This window comes from Eulemur rufifrons, chromosome 27 (assembly GCF_041146395.1).
Source record: "Eulemur rufifrons isolate Redbay chromosome 27, OSU_ERuf_1, whole genome shotgun sequence".
NCBI lineage: Eukaryota > Metazoa > Chordata > Mammalia > Primates > Lemuridae > Eulemur > Eulemur rufifrons.
Window position 1 is genome coordinate 21,814,682 of NC_091009.1, and position 18,899 is coordinate 21,833,580.

The 18,899-nt window shown below is 40.5% G+C and overlaps 1 protein-coding gene across 1 annotated transcript in view; it reads right to left on the reverse strand.

Annotated features, from left to right (window-relative positions):
• Positions 1-684: 684 nt before the first annotated feature.
• CENPF (centromere protein F) overlaps positions 685-18,899 on the reverse strand; it is a 44,653-nt gene continuing 26,438 nt past the window's right edge. The window contains exons 12-19 of the mRNA XM_069459540.1: positions 15,363-18,212; positions 13,671-13,823; positions 11,138-11,314; positions 10,627-10,788; positions 8,536-8,698; positions 6,953-7,429; positions 5,345-5,523; positions 685-888 (exon numbers count right to left, since the gene is read on the reverse strand). Of these exons, the coding sequence (XP_069315641.1) occupies positions 685-888; positions 5,345-5,523; positions 6,953-7,429; positions 8,536-8,698; positions 10,627-10,788; positions 11,138-11,314; positions 13,671-13,823; positions 15,363-18,212 (4,365 nt within the window). The remainder of the gene's footprint in view (positions 889-5,344; positions 5,524-6,952; positions 7,430-8,535; positions 8,699-10,626; positions 10,789-11,137; positions 11,315-13,670; positions 13,824-15,362; positions 18,213-18,899) is intronic.

Here is an 18,899-nt window from a genome sequence, read left to right on the forward strand (position 1 = left end):
TAGAAAACAAAGGCCATATTTCAATACAACACCACCAGATAGGAGAATGCATACCAAAGAATTGTTAAGAAATTGGTCTTAAAAAAGAAAAAAAGCACAATGACAGAAAACAAGGTCTACCAAACCTCTAAGCCTACCACCAGACCTCTCCACGACTCCCACACACAAGTATGTACAGGTTATATAAGCAAGGATTTATAAAACACACTGGAAGAGAAAGATAAACATACCTACATAAGTATATGTGTGCCTGTTTTCCTCAAAAACATATCTATTTCATGCCTAACATTATAGATAGGAAATACCATAAAGCAAAAGTTTACCTTTTCCTGGGAGCAGTTAATTAGAAATATAAAATGTGCTTTGCATTTTTTTTTTTTTAGTGTGAAATGGACATACAAAGGTTGTTCTATAGTGCTTGCCATTTAATTGTAGCTTATTAACAAAAATCTTTACACCATACTACTTACATTACGGGAGAGGAATATCAGTGCTGAATAAATGATCAGTGCTTCCAAACGTTTTCAGTACTTGCACATGGAAGATCTAAAGAATACGATATGTTTTTATTTCTAAGGAATTGTTGTTTCCCCACTGGTAAAATGCTACCTATCTGACTAAAGAAAAGTCCCTGTAGGCTACTATCTATGCAACTATTCCTGGGGTGCTGACACACAGGTCTCTTCACTGGACCCTACAGTTCTCACTGCCCTTGGGCTCGGCTCCGGCTTCCGGGCTGGCGGCGAGTCGGCCTCGCTTGGCTCTCAGGCCCTCTCTGGGGCTGTCAGCTGAGCCTCTCTCGGGAAGATGATGGACTGGGAGAGATTTTGTGGTGGGTTCCTGGAAGGCGGCACCTAAATCCGCTGGGCTGTGCTTAGCAACCTTGACCTGCAACACAAACATATTTGTTAGAGGTTTAAATCACATTCACATTTTTACAGCATAAAAAAAATACAGCACTATGTCACCAAGTTTTAAGTTAAGTTCTTCTTCTCCAGGAGTTGTACACAATTTTAAGATTTCCTCTTCGCGGAGAACAGGCCCCTACCTGACAGAGAAGTTAGGAGGATGTCGGGCAAGGCTTCCATCAGCCATCAAACTTTGACCCCTCTGATGGCCAGAGACTTGCTCTTCCAAGGCAAGCGTGACATTTTCAGGCCAGAAGGTAAGCTCTTGGAGGACAAAGACATTGCCTTATTTACCTATACATCCCTAGGGCCCATAACATGCTCGACCACTGATAAATGTTCAGTGAATTCTTAAGTGAGAACCCAAATCTGCCTCCATTTGTCTTGAGCTTTTGCTGTCATTTAAAATAAGAATGCAAATGAGTAATCCTACCTTCATACGGTGAAAGCTTTATATACAACATTAAAAGACCTAGGACGAGTTCTGTGTGTTTTAATCATTCTCCTTACAGTGTTGTTGGTTTCCATATTGAATTTGGATTCCAGCAGGACAGCAATCTAACAATAAAGTCCAGAAAGAAAAATCCCCTCTCAGATGTCCTGCCTTTTAAGAGAAAGAGGTGTCTCAGAAATATATGAGACTTTAAGTACACGAGAGAGTGAGGTAGCAGGTGAGTCTCCGACTTTTTGAGATGTATAGAGTAGTGAAAAAAGATATAAGGTCAGAAAGAGAAAGAGCAGGAAAACGGAAGTATAGAAAAGCTTCACTTAACCAAAATTAAAGGCGAGAGTGAAAGATTCAAGTACGATGATCTTTCACAGAAAAAGAAGACTTCCTTGTGTTTCAGACACAAGGATCCTCGTCCGGTACAGATGTTAAAGAATAACCATGTGACAGATACTCTTTGAGCAACGGACTTCCAGGGACCTCCTTCTGATGCAAGAAAAGAGAATGCAAATTATTTTCCCATTTATGTTCTTTCTATAGAAGCACGTGGTTCTAAAAGGCAGTTAAATACTTTTCATTACAAAAAACGTAAGAAATCTGGCCAACAGATCAAATCCCGGGAAAGCCTGCTTCTGTCTCAGACTATGTGCGGGACACTGGAAAGAAGCAGCCTTGAAGGACCAGGACTTAGTGGAAAATTACCGTCCATGGAAAATGGAAGGAAAAAAACAGAGTTTTACTGGTACTTTTTTTTTTTTTTTATTTAAGAGAAATAGTGACACCAAAGACAAGTGTTTCCCTTGAACCTGTCAAATGCTAGAGAGTCAAATCTTTAGGTTCACCATTAAAGAGAGAGAGAGAGAGACAGACATCCCATAGAGAATAGGAAATTTGAGTCCCTAAGACTCTTTCTTAATCCCAATTAAATGGCTAAAGTCCACTTTCCCAGGCTTCTCCCCCCAGACTCAACTTCTCTGATACTGAATTGAGGAAACTGTAGTTTGTGATCACAATTTAAACTGTAGATTTGACCTTCATTTGGTTAGTTAGCCTAAGAATGGTCCACAACCAGACAAGGTCAAATTCACGAGTATTTAATCCCTTAAGATAGCGCATCCATACCCTAGTTGTCCTACAGATGGTTCTACGGCCACAATGAGGAGAGGGCAGACATGCAGAGAGCTCAGTGGAAATGAACCTCACTAGAAAAAATGGAAGCCGCCCACTAAACTGCCTAAAACTGCATTGACAGCACCGCCACCATCCATGATGGGCTTTACAGTTTAATGGCTGGTCTTCTGGTAGTGACCACCCAGCCCAGGTTCAGAAGGTCAAGTCTACAATCACTGACTCCTGTATTCCCAGCAAACTAGGAGTTCCTGGGCTCATTCATCCCAGTAGCATAACAGAGAATGAGCCTCACCTAACGTGCATTTTACCCATTTTTCCCCCCTTTGAACTTGTCAGATGTCACTAAAGGTCTTCTTAAATGACCTAAGGAATCGCCTCTCTCAAAACTCAGCCAGTCACCTCTCAGGGGAGAGCTCATACCCCTGAGTTTCTAAGCAACTGCTTTAGGAAATAATACCTTGTTCTAGATGTTTAAAACTGATGAAATGTGCTCAAAAGATGAGGCAAGTATTTTATAGGGCAACTCAGAAAATGCTGAATTAAACTAAAAATTACTAGGCTGGGTTTTGAAGAGTCCGAATCTAATCATGAAGTCTCCTATCGCCTCCTCTCAAAAAGAGCCCTTCATCCATTTGCAAGTGCACGAATCGCCTTGCAGTTCCTCCTGCTCTGCATGAAGCTAATGCACTCAACACCGATCTGCAGGAAACCATGGTTACTGCTCCCCGCTCAGCAGACTCAACAGCGGAGTGGAGAGCGGGCCCCCTAGCGTGCAAAGCTCTTTTCCTAGGTAAGAATTCTGAACGCCACATGCAAACTGCTTTTACCATAAATTTCTCATAAAAGGACACAAGAGCCATGTGGTGATTTCATAAGAAGATTTCCTAACATACCTTTATAAACACCTATTATTGCAATCACTTCAACACAATAGTCACAGTCCCATTCAGTCAACAAATATTTGCTGAGCATCAGACAGACATTGCATTAGACGTGAGGACAGGACACAGGTAAACCAGAGATACGATCAGTAACCTCACAGAATTCAGACTGCAAATGAGAAGACAGATACTCAAGCAAGTAATTACCTAAAGTGAGCTGCCTTAAGCTAGTGGAGTTACAGAGTACCAGCTGTGTGTCATGGTTTTGTTCCAAGAGAGCAGGACAAACACTTCATTTGCTCTCCATAAATGTGAGACAACGAGGAAGGGATATTGCTTTGTCCCAAGGGGTAAGGGATGACTCCCAGTTACTCTTCTAAGGAAATGGCAGGGTCTCTACCAGGACCTTAAACCTGACTCTGCCTGTATTCCCTGTTCAGTGGGTATCTCTTTGGTCAAGCTTGGTAGCTTCACTCTTTAAGGGCGCTAGTTGCTTTAAGAAGCTATTCTTATGGTCATTGGAAAGTCAGGACCTATTTTAGTATACTCTTCAGTGTTTTGTTGTTGGTGGCATCCAAAAGTTAAATCTGTCTCTGTATATGTGTGTGTGTCTGTGTGCGTGTGTGAGAGACAGAGAGAGAGAGAGAGAGAGAAACAGAGAGAATTTGATGGGGGAGGAGAAACAAAGTTTGCACAAAATGATAGACTATTTCTAATGTAAGTATTAAATAACAGATGGGTTCATTTCAATGAGTAAAAGAAAACCTCAGACCCTTCTTCTTCATCCCTGAATTAATACATTTTTATTATAATGTAAATTATAAACAAACTTATTACTAGGTATAATTCGTTAACATTTACAGCTCTTCACCAAAAGCAGATTTGCAAATCTGTTGTTTTGATGTACCTAATCACCAAGGTGTTCATATTTTGGGATCCAACATCCTAACCAGGAGCATGCTTGCTCCCTTAAGAATTACAGCATTACACCAATAGGGGTTACTACATTTTCAAAGCTTCATTTGCTGCTTCAAGGTTATCAGATCGCATACTTAATCAAACTCTGACAAGCGAGCAATCAAAGTAAAATCAGAAAATATTTAATCCGTTTGAAGCTGTTCCAGCAACCTCCAACAACATTCTCATGGTCCCCAGTTTGAGAAACACTGGTATCATGGAAAGAGCAAGACTGTGAGCTGAGCGAGAGGAAGGTGTTAACAGCAGGAGGTTAAATCTTATGAATCTCATGTTCTTCACTCATTCATAACACCACCTACTGTGACAGTTCACTAAAATGAGAAAATAAACCGTGAGAGTAAAATAAAGCGTATATACTTTGTATACATACATCAATGGTAGCTGCTGGTATGGATTGTAGTAATAGGAATAAAAATCTGTTAAGCAAATATTCTCTATGCTGTAAGTATTTTCTGGGCTGTTTGTCAGGTACATGGAAGGCATGAAGATTGGGTCCTATCCTCAACAATCAAAATAGAGAAATCCATAACCAAAACTCCTTTTTTTTTTTAGACAACTATTGAAATATATGCTTTTTTAAAAGAAAGTAAAGGATTAATTAAAACCATAAAGAATTAGCAGCTGGGGGCAGATGGGTGAGAGTGAAAAGTTTGAAACAAACAATGACCAATACCTGTGGCCAAAAGGAAAACTACATCTTCAAATCTTTCAACGGTAATGCCTGGAACTCACTTACAAAGCCACTGAGTTTTGATACAACAATGCCACTTCCCACCGAGCCACGTGTAAGTGGTCTGTTGAGTCGGGGGTGGGATCGTGCAGCCCGACGCTGTAACGCCCGTCCTCCGGGTTGCTCACCCCTGACTTGCGTAGACCACGGAGAGACGGTCAGACTTCAAAGGGCTCCTGAGTCAGAGCCTGCAGTGTCCAACCTGTGCCCAGACAACACTGCTGTTTCCCGGATCCCAAACAGCAGATAGCTGTCGACAGCAGTTTACCTTTTGTGATCTGCTGCCACCAGCTGTTGGTTTGGAGGACGCTGCAAGATTTTCTTTGCCGGGACTTAGGGGGGATGGTGCTAACTTCTGTGCAGCCAGGCGGGGGCTGGTCCGAGTTGCCATGGTTGTTCTCCGTAGGATATACGGGCTAGTCTTTCCCGTTGGGATGTCCGCAAACCCTGAGGGCAAAAAAAAATTAGACTGTCAACACTGCTATGTCCAGTTCTATCCACAACGGAAACGATATTCATTAGGCAAAGTTTTAACAAAGATAAAAGTAACTCCAAAAAATACTTTCTCTGAGCCACAGTGGACAATGGATTAAATATCACAGTTGCCCTGGAAGTCACCAAATTGAATCAATAACTAACAGGTTTTCTTTTATTAGAAACATAAAAAACCACAATGGGAGAAGAGGGGAGAAATTAACACCACACAGCAAATTTTTTTTTCTGCTTTTTCTTCTTCTTCTTCTATGTGGATGTTTTACTCTGTAGTTTTCTAAGATCCAAAGAACACCAGCAGGCCTTATTGTAAAATTTGGATTGGAGGGAAAAAAGAGGGTAAAGTGGAAAATAAAAATAAAAAAGAAAGGGCAGCTCTTGTTTCAGGGGGAAAATGTAAAATAGCGACAGCTACTTCAGGTGATCACTCTCAAGTGGAGACCAGGTGGGAGGAGAGACTGACCTTCCTACAGGTAATTTCACACCTGCTCGTGCTGAATCCTGCCATAGGAGAAATGGACATGACTTGGTGACCAAGAGGAGAAAGTCAATCCCAAGGATACTAAAAGAGAGCTCATCACACACACTCCAGAATGGCATTCAGGGCTAATTAAGCTGCATTTGTTTTTAACCCTTTGACTACAAATAAAAATCACCAATGAGAGACTGCTAACTATTTTGGGGCCAGTTACTCAGAACAGTGCTTCTCAAGCCATCTATGGCAAAGAATTCTCTTTTGATTTTGGTGGGTTGTGGGAGGGTGGAAGAATTTTCAATCTTCTCTGGAAGGATGCTTGGATGTTGTAGCAATGTCAAATTGCTATTAAAATTTCTAAACTCTTACTCTCAATTTCTGTACATTATTTTTTTTTTTTTTTTTTTGGACCTATACCAAACAGTTCCTAGGCAAGTGGGACCATTGGGAGGTTTTTTTTTTTTTTTTAATCACTAAGTTTAAAAAAAAAAGCAACAAAGAACATGTGGTCAGTGGCCACAGCCAGGGGGCTGTCCAGCCATCACAGGGCCATCCTCCAGCTCACGTGCTAAATGGGTGAGACATGACTGAAGGTAGGAAGGCTCGAAGGGCAATTTGGGGATTTTTCAGTACAGAAATATCAAATTCTAAACAGGTTTTGGACAGTCATTTTTCTAATCTAACAGCTCTTTCCATAGTATGACAAGAATAATTAGATCTTAGACGTTCTCTCGTGACAGAAAGGAAAGTGTATACCTCACCAATTTAAAAGCAGACTATTGCTTGTGAAAGGCAATCAGGATTGCTGCACAATAACATAAAAAGTAAATGCTTCTGTCTTTTTACAGGTGAATTTTTATAGAAAATTTGAAAAGAACACAAATAATTTTGGTTTTGAATTATGTGTACCTTTCTTTACAACTTCTGGAAGTCCCTCTGGCTCAAACGCGGTATCTTCTGTGTCCTCTGCAGGCTGAACACCACTTTTCACCACTTTCCTACTTTTTTTAGAAAATGTCTCTGGGGTAGGTGGTGTTGGTTCTCCACCATTCTCCCATATCCCACTGGACCTTTGCCTCTTGCTGGAAGCTTTATTTTGGCCTGATGATAACTTCTTTTCAGTAACAGAAGGGATTAGAGATGGTTCTGGAACAACTGGACTTAGCAAAGGAGGACTTTGGAGGTTATGTTTAGATTGCTGTGAACGGAGACGGACAATTTGTGTTTCTAACATCTCGTTGGCTTTCTCTAACTTTTCATGGCTTATAAGCAGGGAACAGTACTTATCCAAGTATTCGTCCGCTTCCTTGTTTTTTTCTTCAAGAGCTTCTTTCAGTTCTTTCATCTCAGTCATTAATTCATCTACCTTACCATCCATGACAGTATCTGCCAAAATAAAGTGATACATCATATGTAACACGCACCATGATGCAGATCATCTGAGACTTGTTCTTTGATTTTTTGGGAGGAGTGGGGGAGATATATCTGTATATGTTCTTACAGTTCAAACTCTTGTTCGAGAAATATCATATCAAAGTATTAATCCATATTCTCATAGATGCATGACTTTTATTGGGATAGCTTAAATAAAATCCACCAAAATCTCAGACTCTTTTCAGCCAACCCATGAACCTTTCTTATAGCACTAGTTATATGGGATCAAATGAATTAATCTTTTACTAACCCTGTGTTCCCTAGTCCATTCCTTCCACCATAAGCGAATGAACAATAAAAGTCAGTAAAGATTAAGAAGTCTCTGTTGTATGGCTTTGGGAGACAAAAGGGACCAATGATAAGGCAAGTTTAAAAAACTCTGAAAGCATTTGGAGGCTGTGGGGGTCTGATGGATGAGAGTTTGGGGACCACTATAAAGATGAGTGTCTTGTTCAACTTATAGCTGCCATGGCTAGTATGGAACCCATTAGAAAAACTCCCTGCAACTCTAATCTACTCCAAGCACTCTGCCCGATGCGGAAGACTGGTGACTTGCCCTGCCAAGCGACAGTCCAGAGGAATTTGCCATCCTCTATCCACACAGTAACCCCATGCCACTCTGGGGGTAAAAGTGGAGAAAGTGAAAAAGAGAGTTATCATTTCTCTTCTATTTTGCCTTCATACCTAAAAATAGAGCACCCCCACCACTTCCCCCTTTAGTGAACTCATGAGGATGGACCAAGGACAACCAGAACCAGCTATTTACAAATGACCAACGCCAACTCAGATGCCTGTCTGCTTTTGACAAAGAAATACCTTCACTGGACACCAGCATGAAAAACTCTTCTTAGAATGGCTCATTAGCAAAAGGTACCACCAAGTTTTTTCAAAATACAGGCTTCATTCTAGACCCTAAAATGACCCCAGAAATTGGACAATGGATAACTGCTGAAAAATCAGCACTCAGTAATAGCGTGAAGCACACACACACCATAAGTGTGTTATTTCACCGTTAGAAAATAATTTTGGCTAATTGATGTGCTCCAGTTAATACCCACCTGTTTTCTGCTTCTCCTGTGCAGCTTCACGTTGAGATAGTTCTTTCTGCAACGTTACCTTTTCCTCCTCCAGCTGTTTACAGGATTTGATCAACAACTTTATTTTCCCCTGGGCACGGTCATTTTCCTTCTTCAGCTGATTTACATATTTTAGATTGTCCATCTATAACACAAAAGCAATTCCATTTAAAGCCTTGAATTTCCTTTTATAAGCATATGGGGAAACAATTATGAGATATAACTAAGAAGCACGTATCATAAATTTAAGAATTATAAGGTTTAAAAAAAAAAACCTAAAGATGCACAATACAAGTCACCTTCTCTTCTCAGTTTCCTAAGTCTCCCCTGTTGACAATGTGGTTTTGTCATTCCCTTTCTTGGTTCCACAAGCCTAAGTCATGGTTCCTAAGATAATGTCCTATTAAGTGCCCACTATGTCTGTATCTATCCAGTGGGAATTACACTGGATTACTGAGAAAAGTGTCCATAGACATATTCTTGGTGCATCCAAAATTCTTAAGGAGGGAATTGTGTTTTCACTTGTAAACACGATTTCAGTACCTAGCATGGCATTTGTTTTAGTTGTATCATGTGAAGGCCAAATGATATTATAGCTCACTATACCAATTTAAATTTTATAGTGGCTCAAGTAGAAAGTGAATAGAAAGGTGGACAAATCATGTCATTACACACTTCTCAGTGGTACAAGTTCACAGTTCCTTTATCCACAATTCCAAAAACAGCTGTGAAAATGATTGAGAGGCAAAACCTGAACAGATATGAAGGCATTTATAGTCTTTATTTATCCCACCTTGTGAGACTATCCACACATTTTGCTGCAAAAATAGGAATTTGTCTATGAGATATTATCCGAGACCCCAGTGGGCATTATGTAATATATGGCATATGCATTGTATTAAGTAATATCTTTTAAATATGCAGAATTCTAAAACAATCTGATAAGGAATCACAAACATAAAAAGGAAGACCAGACACCAGCAGGAGGAGGTGGGGTGAAAACAACTTGAGTACCATATTCATGTTGCAGGTAGATGTTACAGCTTGGATCTTATTCTTTGTACATTTCATCTTGAAATAATTTATTACCAATATTGTAGTAAATCTGCCCTTTCAGAACTTGCTATTTCTGATCCAATCACAAATGGATTAAAGATCCATTTAGTTCAATTTCAATAGCTACTTCTATTATTAAACCCAACATCTGTCATTTTATAGCAACAGAATGTTATTAATCTTTTAATGTTATTTTGAATTTTATCACTTTGTCTTTAATTAGTAAATTCCCTTGACTTCATAGTTGTGTAATAGCCATAAACATAATAAGCTTATACCTAGCTTTCTGTTTTTATATATGTATATATATATTCAATCAGCATCATAATTTTAAAAATTTAAATCATGCTCTAAGACCTTTACTGGAAGACATTTATTTTTCAGATTCATTATTACACATGCTGGGCGGGATTCCTCTTATGAAAAATATCCATAGGAATCAAAACACCTCCTTTTCCAGGTAGAATTACTGTAAAATCATCTTCAAACTAACAATCCTGAGACTAGGGTTCACCTCCATTTTTCCTAAAGAAAAAAGTTTCATGATCCTTGTATGGAGAGGAAGAGGAGGATACCCACATACATGTGCCTGACCAGGGTGCTTTGCCACACCTTGGGTTTCCAGTAAGTCACAGGAAAGTGGGTTTGATGACAGTGAACTTGGAGACGGATCATTCAAGACTTTGAAATTGCCCAACAGATTGTCTGCTCTCGCCGAAGAGGCCCACCCTAATCTGCTACATGGCTTGGTCTTCCCATCTACCTCAGAAATCTTTAACTTCCTCTAGCTTGACAGTATGCATGGAGCAATGGATAAAGTTTATTCAAGTTGTGAGACTGCGGACCATCCACTGATTTTTAAAAATAGCTCAGCAGAGAATTGATGAATGATACCATTTTTGACTACAAAAAATTTTTTTATAAAATCAAAACGAAAACACTTAATTCTATGCCATTAAAAGCACTCCTGCCTGTATGAACCATTTTACATTATGAAGCAGTGAGAAGTGAACATACCTTGGTTTTCTTCAATTCTTCTAAAACCTGAGTGGTAGCTTTCAAAGAATTATTGAGCTCTTCTTTACTAGACTTTAAGAGGTCCATCTCCAACTTCTGTGAGCTGAGACATTCTTCTTTAGACGTCAATTTATCTCGATATGTCTGGATTTCTATTTCGTACTATAGTAAAAAAAAAAAAAAAAAGTTACTTAAGCTAGAAGGCATAGCTAAAAACAATTGCAAGGAAAATAAAACTAAACAAAAAGCCCCTGCTATTCCAAGGACCATTTTAAAGAGTCTTTGCAACTCTCCTATTATTCTAATCCAAAATGGAATATAATTCAAAAAATCAAGTGAGAAAATAAGACAGATAACTGGGGAAAAGATGATGAAGTTAATATGAGACTCCTTGTAAGATCAGATAGTATAATAATAATGCAGAATATTGACCTTCTTGCAAAACAATGACATATTACCATGGTCAAGATACACTCTCCAGCTCCCCCAATAACCAAACCTCACATTTTACCTGTTTGTTTGTGTCCAAAATCAAAGCCTGGTGTGTCTTTGCAGCTTCCTGAAGCTGCAGCTGATATTGAGCCACTTCTTCTCTCACTTTCCTTTCCTTTTCTACCTCGTCTTTGTGCATGCGATCCAAACTCTTCTTCAAGTCACTATTTTCTAACACGAGCTCCTTCAGTTGACCCTAAACAGCAAAGTAGTAAAATCGTTATTTGTGCTTCCCCATCGTTAAGAACCTGGATACGTATCCTTAGGAAATAACAAGTATTGTGGGGAAAAAAATTATCTATGAGTAAAAATCTATAGTGCTATAATTCTTAGCAATGTTTTCACTTTAAATTGCGACTTCACCTCCAATGACACTTTCCTCTGCTTCAGCCCAAATGCCCCCAAGGTCACATCCACAGAGACCAGAATCTCTCTAAAAACTTGATTTCAACTAAATCACTCTGGGGACCATACCAGAGTTTAAATAAACTATGCTTCCAACTTAGTTTATTTAAGGTCCTCCACTAACGATTCCTTGGCCTCCTCACTAGAACCACCACCGCCTTCACACTCAGTCCCCTCTGGACTTACATTGTCTTCCCTGACCAGCTGAGACCCATGTTCTATCACTATAAGAATTTCCTTCCAAATGCCCTCAACTCTTTCACCCCTCCCTTCGCTGTGAAGGACAGGCAAAACCCCAGCCCTGGAGGCATCTGTCTCTTCCATGCCTGACCCCAGCAGCTGGTATCCGCTTCCTCCTGTCCCATTCACTGTTCAGCCCGCTCCACTCCATTCTGTCCCAGCTCCTCCTCGATAGCTTCTCGTGGCACCATCAACCTCCACGCTGCAAATTCAAGGCACACTCTCCCGAGCTCAACTCACCCAACCTCCGAGCAGTACTGGGTGCTACTGATCACTCCTTCCTTCGAGACACTCCTTCCTCTTGACTTCTAGTCCATGACGCTCCCCGGGTTTGCCTCATCGAGACTTCCCAGTTTTCTTTGCTGGCTCTTCCTCCATCAAACTGTGTGTGCTGGAATCCCTCTGGGGTAGGTCCTGAGCCGCCTTCTCTTCTCCACCTGTGCTTTCTACTAGTCTCATAATCTCTAGTCCCTAAATGTGGGACTAGCCTAATGAATATTACTGCCCTAAACCTTCCGTAGCCTTCCTACCCATCCAATCTTTTCTCATGTCATTTTCCCTCTGGCTCCAGCCACAATGGCTTCCTTTCAATTTAAAGCAGTTTATTCCCTATCCCCACACCAGCACCTTCACTTTCAATTATTCTGCAGCAAAGAATCTTATTTGTTTCCTTTATAGTACTTATCAGTGTATTATGTTATCCATTCCCTGTTTCATGATTTTTTGTGTGTAGAGACTGCAGAGCTGTATGATGCAGGAACCTCAGGATAGATAGGGGTTCAACAGTCTATCCCCTGATCTTCTTTGTACTTATTTTTTATAGAATGAATAAACCCACTGCAAACTAATACACTCACACGTATGGACCAGGGGCCAAATATCCAGCTTTTTCTCTTAGTAGTGCCTACTATACACAAAATACAATAATGACATACATGGGATAGTCCCAAGGCTGCTTAGGACCAAAAGAAACTTCAGCAGAGGCAGTACACAAATATCATCCATAGGAACTCCTTCCATGCAGCATTGCCAGAAAATTCCCCAAGTCAATTGCTGCAATTAAATGCCCAAACTTTTCAAATTTTCATAGAATAAATACTATGTTTAAAGACAAGTACAAATTTCCCCAACTCCTTGTACAGGATGCTACATATATCATTTCAACTTTGGAGCATTATTCAGGGTCACAATCACGACTATCTTATTTTGCTATTCTTTTCTAAGCACTTAGAGATGAAGTTACGTGAGGGCTATATGATTATAGGAGTGTTTACAATTTAACCAGCTTTGGCAAACACGTTTCATTTCATCTGCCAGCTCTGCCTGTGTGGTAGCAGCTACCCAGGACACACTACTGGAGAAAAGGAAGGCATCAATTAGCAATGTCTGCTAAGGAAACAGCAGTGGGGAGTGGCGGTCCCAGTGGAACAGATGTGCCATATTAACTCTGCCCTAAAATATCACCCAAGACTCCTCTAACTTTGCATTTTACTGTGACTTTCCTTTTGTTTCTTTGTTAGCTCTTAGCAGATCAATGCATGTGTCTCCAGCAGTGTTCCAGCCTGTCACAGGTGGCAGGCTAGGAAAGCACATAAACCTGTTGAAAGCTGCACGAAATCTCTTTCTGATGTGACTTAATGTGCTACAAGGGTCCTCTCCTATGGAAATGTATTTGGGCTCCGAGATGGGTATTGTCACGTGGTCAGAGGCTTCTCATGACTCGATCTGGGCTCATGAGAGTGCTGGCTGGTGGAGATGACCACACATGTGATTATGACAGAAGCACGGGGTTTTTTCAAAAGCTAAAAAATGTTTGGGGACATTACAGAAGGTCTTACCGAAACCAACGAGGAGAGCGTGCACACTGGATTATCAGATCATGCAACATCTGTCACACAGAAACTTACTTTGCTGCTCTTTATCTCTTCTGACAGTAATTTCAGTTCTTCAGTTAGCCTATTTTTCTCTCCATCAAATTCTTCTTTCAGCTCTGTTGTTTTCTGCACCATCTCGTGCATTTCCCGCTGCAGCTCAGTCTCCTTGGCAGTCATTGTGTTTACCTGAAATTTAATCTTTTGTTAGGACCTGCTTTGGGTTGTCTGTTTTGCTCAAATTAATCGCTCTCATACAACCTATTCATGCCATTTACTTTAGCCTTCAATCATAGAATGGAACCGGGCTAATCCCCACTTTACTAATCCACTCAACTGAACATTCTCAGAACATGCTGGTGTGCTTACCTTTTCTTCTCAGCAAAGATTTAGTAAAAGACAGAAAGAAGGAAAGGAATGACAAGATAATATTACTAAGTCTTAAAGTCCTTCATAAAGGCATTAATTTGAATTAAACATCAGAGAATATTGTATGAGGCAGTGTCTTCGTTTGGATCTCTACTAATTCCTCAATGCATACTAATCTGCAAGAAACATGCATATGATTAGCTAAAACCAGTTATAGAGCTGTTGTTTGCAATTGCCCCTTAAAGTTGACACAGCCTGGTCTGGTTTGTCTCATCATCTCTAATTGCTGTCCCTTGCAAGGTGTACAAAAGTCTGAAATTCTTGGAAAATACAGAGTGGTGATGAATTACATTTTCTGGATGCTCCTTTTTTCTTTAATATTTGTTCAGTAAAAATTTAATTTGAAGGCATCGCTTTCCTAGATCAGTACGTAAGCATATTGGACCAAAACTTAATTTTTCTTTAATAATTGAGCTTCTTAATGACAGATCATCCCTTTAATCACCAGCTGATAAAATAGGAGACTGCATAAAGAGAAGGTACAAAAGAAGGAATTGAAAGCACAAAATCCCCAGGACACGTCCTGGGAGTCATGAGTGCTCTGTTGGTTATAATTATATCAGTATCTTTAAAAGTTCTTTCTCCTGAAAGGAAAAAAGGCAGGGTCAGGTGGTAGGATACTTTCTGATCCTAATGAGTATATGTTATACTTTCTACAGCAGTGATTCTAAACTGGGTACGTGGAGGCCTCTATTCTATCTGTGAGACAGGGAAATATAATTAGAATCAGGAACTATGCATAGCCTAAAACTTCTGTGTGGAAGTGCCACATTAGAAACCTGGTCCAGGTTGGGCATGGTGGCTCATGTTGTAATCCCAGCACTTTGGGAGGCAGAGGCAGGAGGCTCACTTGAAGCTAGGACTTCAAGACCAGCCTGGGCAACACTGCAAGACCCTATTTCTACAAAAAGGTTAAAAAATTAGCTGGGTGTGGTGGCATGTGCCTGTAGTCCTAGCTACTCTGGAGGCTGAGCCCAGGAGTTTGAGGCTGCAGTGAGCTATGATCATGCCACTGCACTCCAGCGTGGGCAACAGAGTGAGATCCCATCTCTTAATTTAAAAACAAAACAAAACAAAACAAAACAAAACCTGGTCCAATTCATGAAAATGTCCAATGTGTCAAGCAGTCACTACTGCCAGAGTCAACTCAATGTTCCCTCAGTTCAAAATCCAACAAACATAAAGCCTTTACAAAGTTTGGTCCAATATGGCAGATACTGTCTAGAAGGAAATAATTCACAAAGTGGTTTCCCTCCCTCATGACATTACATTTAAATGTAAATAGATAAAGCCACTTACTTTGTCAACAAAGGACATTTTCTCCATTTTTGCTGATTCAAGCTCATTCTCTAGATCCTTGTAAGAACTCTGCAGTGCTGCTAAGGTCTCCTGCAAAGTGTCATTTTTGGATTGCAGCACTTGGATCTTCTGGTCCAATTCCACTGTCAGATTTCCCAATTCTACTTTTTCCTTCTTCCAAAGTTGCTGCTCTCCCTCCACCTGGGACAGTTTAGAGGCCAGCTGCTCTTGGTCTTGAATTTGACTTTTTAGTCTACTGATTTCTTCATCCTTCTTCTCTAGTTTATGTTTGCCATCTTCTACTTCCTGAATGAGGCCATTCATAGAAGACTGCAAAATAATGTGATTATTTTTGGCCTCATCAAGGCCTTGTACCAACTGAGCCTTCTCAAGTTCAAGATGATCGACTTGACTGCTCAGATCCTGTTCTTTGGCCTTACAGGTCTCTCGGTCGTTACACAAGGCTGTCACTTTCTCATTGAGCTCTTTCAATTGTATCTGAAGCCTCTCTACTGCAGCGTTAGATTCTTCTTTCATCTGGACTGTTTCTCGCTCTTTTTCTTGCAGTAGATTTTCAAACGAAGAATTCAGTATTTCTAATTCACACACTCGCCCTTGCTGTTTTTGTAATTCTTTGGCCAGGTTTTCTTTTTCTGACCTTATATTAACAAGATCTAATTCCAGATCTCTCAGGTTTTGAGCCATCCCTTCTGTTTTTGCTTTTAGGGTCTCTGCCTCTGCCTTGGAATTCTCTGCCTCAAGAATAGCATGTTCCTGGTTTTTCCCTGATATCTCTAGCTCTCTTTCAAGCTTCTCAGCTCTATCCTTAAGTAAATCAGCATGATACTCACTTTCCTTCAACTGTTCCAAGACATGGAGCTGCTTCTTTCCATCAGTTTCTATGCGGACCTTCAGCTTTTCAATGCTATTTCTCAGCTGATGCACTTCCTCTATTGGTGAGTCCAGACTCTGTTCTTTGGCCTTCCAGGTTTCTTGGTCATTACACAAGGCCACGAGTTCCTCATTTAGCTCTTTCAATTGATTCTGAAGCATCTTCGCTGCAGTCTTAGATTCTTCTTTGATCTGTATTTTCACTTGTTCCTTTTCTTCTAACAGAGTTTTAAATGAAGAGAGCTGCTTGTCTAATTCCGACACTTGATCTTGCTTTTCTTGTAGTGCTTTTGTCAGATTTTCTTTTTCAGATCTTACCAAACCAAGGTCCGATTCTAAAACTTTCAGGCTTTCGGCCATTTCTTCCATTTGTGTTTTTAAGGTCTCTACCTCTGCTTTGGAATTCTCAGCATCAAGAATCACCAGCTCTTGGTTTTCTTCTGACATCTGCAATTCCCTTTCAAGGCTCTCCACTTTATCCTTAAGCGAATCGTTCTCCCTCTCATGTTCTTTCAGTTTCTCTGCCACGTGGAGCTGCCTCTTTTCATCGGCCTCGATACGGACTCTCAGTTTCTCGATGCCTCTTCTCAGCTGATGCACTTCCTCTTGCGTGGAGCTCAGCCTCTCTGCAAACTCACCCTTCTCCATCAGTGCGGCCTCCAAGGCCTTGGAGACGTTCAGCTTTTCCTGTTCCAATTCACTCAGTCTGGCCTGCAGGCTTTCAGATTCCCTGCAAAGTGATTCTTTCTCTTTACTCAGTTGTCCCATTTGGATTTCCTGCTCACATCTTACCAAAGACAGTGCCTGTGAGTCCTTTTCCAAGCTCTCCAGCTGCTCCTGGAGGTGAGCTTTATCTTTTAACAGCTGGCTCACATCAGAGGACAAAGTCTGAAGTTGTTCTGTTTTGTCCTTTACCTCTGCCTCCACCACCTGAATGTGACAGAGACACTCACCTTGATGAGCCTCGAGCTCTTGTATTTTCTCCTTCATCTTTTCAGACAAGCGATCCAGTTCTTTGTTTTCTTTTGACACTGTATCTAATTCTCCACGAAGCTGGTTTCTCTCACTGGAGACCACTGAGAGTTCTTCTTCAAGACCGACAATAACGTTCTGCTTATTTTCATTATCTTTTCCTAAATATAGCTTCTCTCTTTGAATGATCTCTAAGTCAGCTTCCACAGAGAGGGCACGATGCTCGATGCCAGCCTTCTCCGATCTAATCCTTTGCAGCTCATTTTCCATGTCAAGAAATCTCCCTTTCCAGTTGTCGTTCACCTCGGTTTTGTTGTCTTCAATAACTTCACGTGGCGATGTATCTGTGCCCATTTCTAAATTAGAACTGAGGCCTTCAGAAGTTTCTCCTCTCTGGTGTAATTCCAGGTTAGCGCAAGAAAGAGATTCCAATTTTTCACTTAAATCTGAGTTTGCTTTCTTAAGTTCCTCAACTATTTTTTCCAGTTCTACATAGGCTTCCATTTTGGTCGCTAGTTGTGCTTCCCGTGAATCGAGTTTTGAGTCTAACTCTTTAATTTCATTTAGCAAGCTTTCAACTTTTTTGTCACGGTCTCCTATCACATGAAGTAATCTCAAATTCTCATTTGATGTCTCTTGTACCTGCAGCTGAAGATTCTGGATGGTTACCTGATTCTCCAGAAAATCCATGGGTACCAAAGCATTAGGATCAGAAAACAACAATTCCGAAACGCACTCTGAACGGCCCTGGGTTTTGTCTTCGCCTGGAGTCCCGTGACTGGTTTCTGGGGACTGCTCGCTAGAACACTCTCCTGGGAGTCTGACTGCACCAGTCTCCGTTATTTTTTCAGTCTCCAGACTGAGGTCCTGCTGAACATCTTTATCACCAATCTGATGATTATCATGCTTTGCTGTTCTCTCCGTAGTTTCCAAAGGATACTCTTCTGATTCTTTTACATCACGGCTCTCATTTTGGCTCTGAATAACCTATATTTATAATATATAACAAGATGCATTTTATTTTTTAAGGAGAATCAAAATTGAATAAATAGACTTAATTACTACATTTTAGAAACTGGCATCCAGCCTCCACTAAACACATCTCTTTAAATGGTATATTTCCCACCATATCCACCTCTGTCCATCCAAATATTCAACACAATTAAACATCAGGAGGTGGTTCCTATGGACAAGGCACTGAGTAAGGTGTTTATGATGAAGACAAACCCTCCAGCTCAGTTATTTTATCAACTAAATTGCAATGTATTTAAACTTCATATTTTCTTCCTGGCTAAGAATATTCTAAGTAGCCTATATGTAAAATTTCTCTTTGTGATTATCGAATAAGAGGCTAACAAAATGTTCAGCTTCCACCTTAAGTACTTATATTCTTTAATAAAAGAAGGCAGTAAAGTTTCATGACCAGACTCCCAGCCCAAGGACTTAATCACCAAGCCAGCACTTACTATGCACATTCCTGGATAAATTACACAGGTTTGATTCTCCCCTGGGATCTGCTGTTATTACAACTCTGCCGCCAGCTCACCATGCCCTCCCCGCCCCCAGCTCAGAGGAAGAGAGAGGGAATCAGGTGAGACTCATGAGCTGAACTGCATTACTAGTGAAACTGGGAGACTAGAAAGGACAAAGTTATAAGCAACTAAACAATTAAAT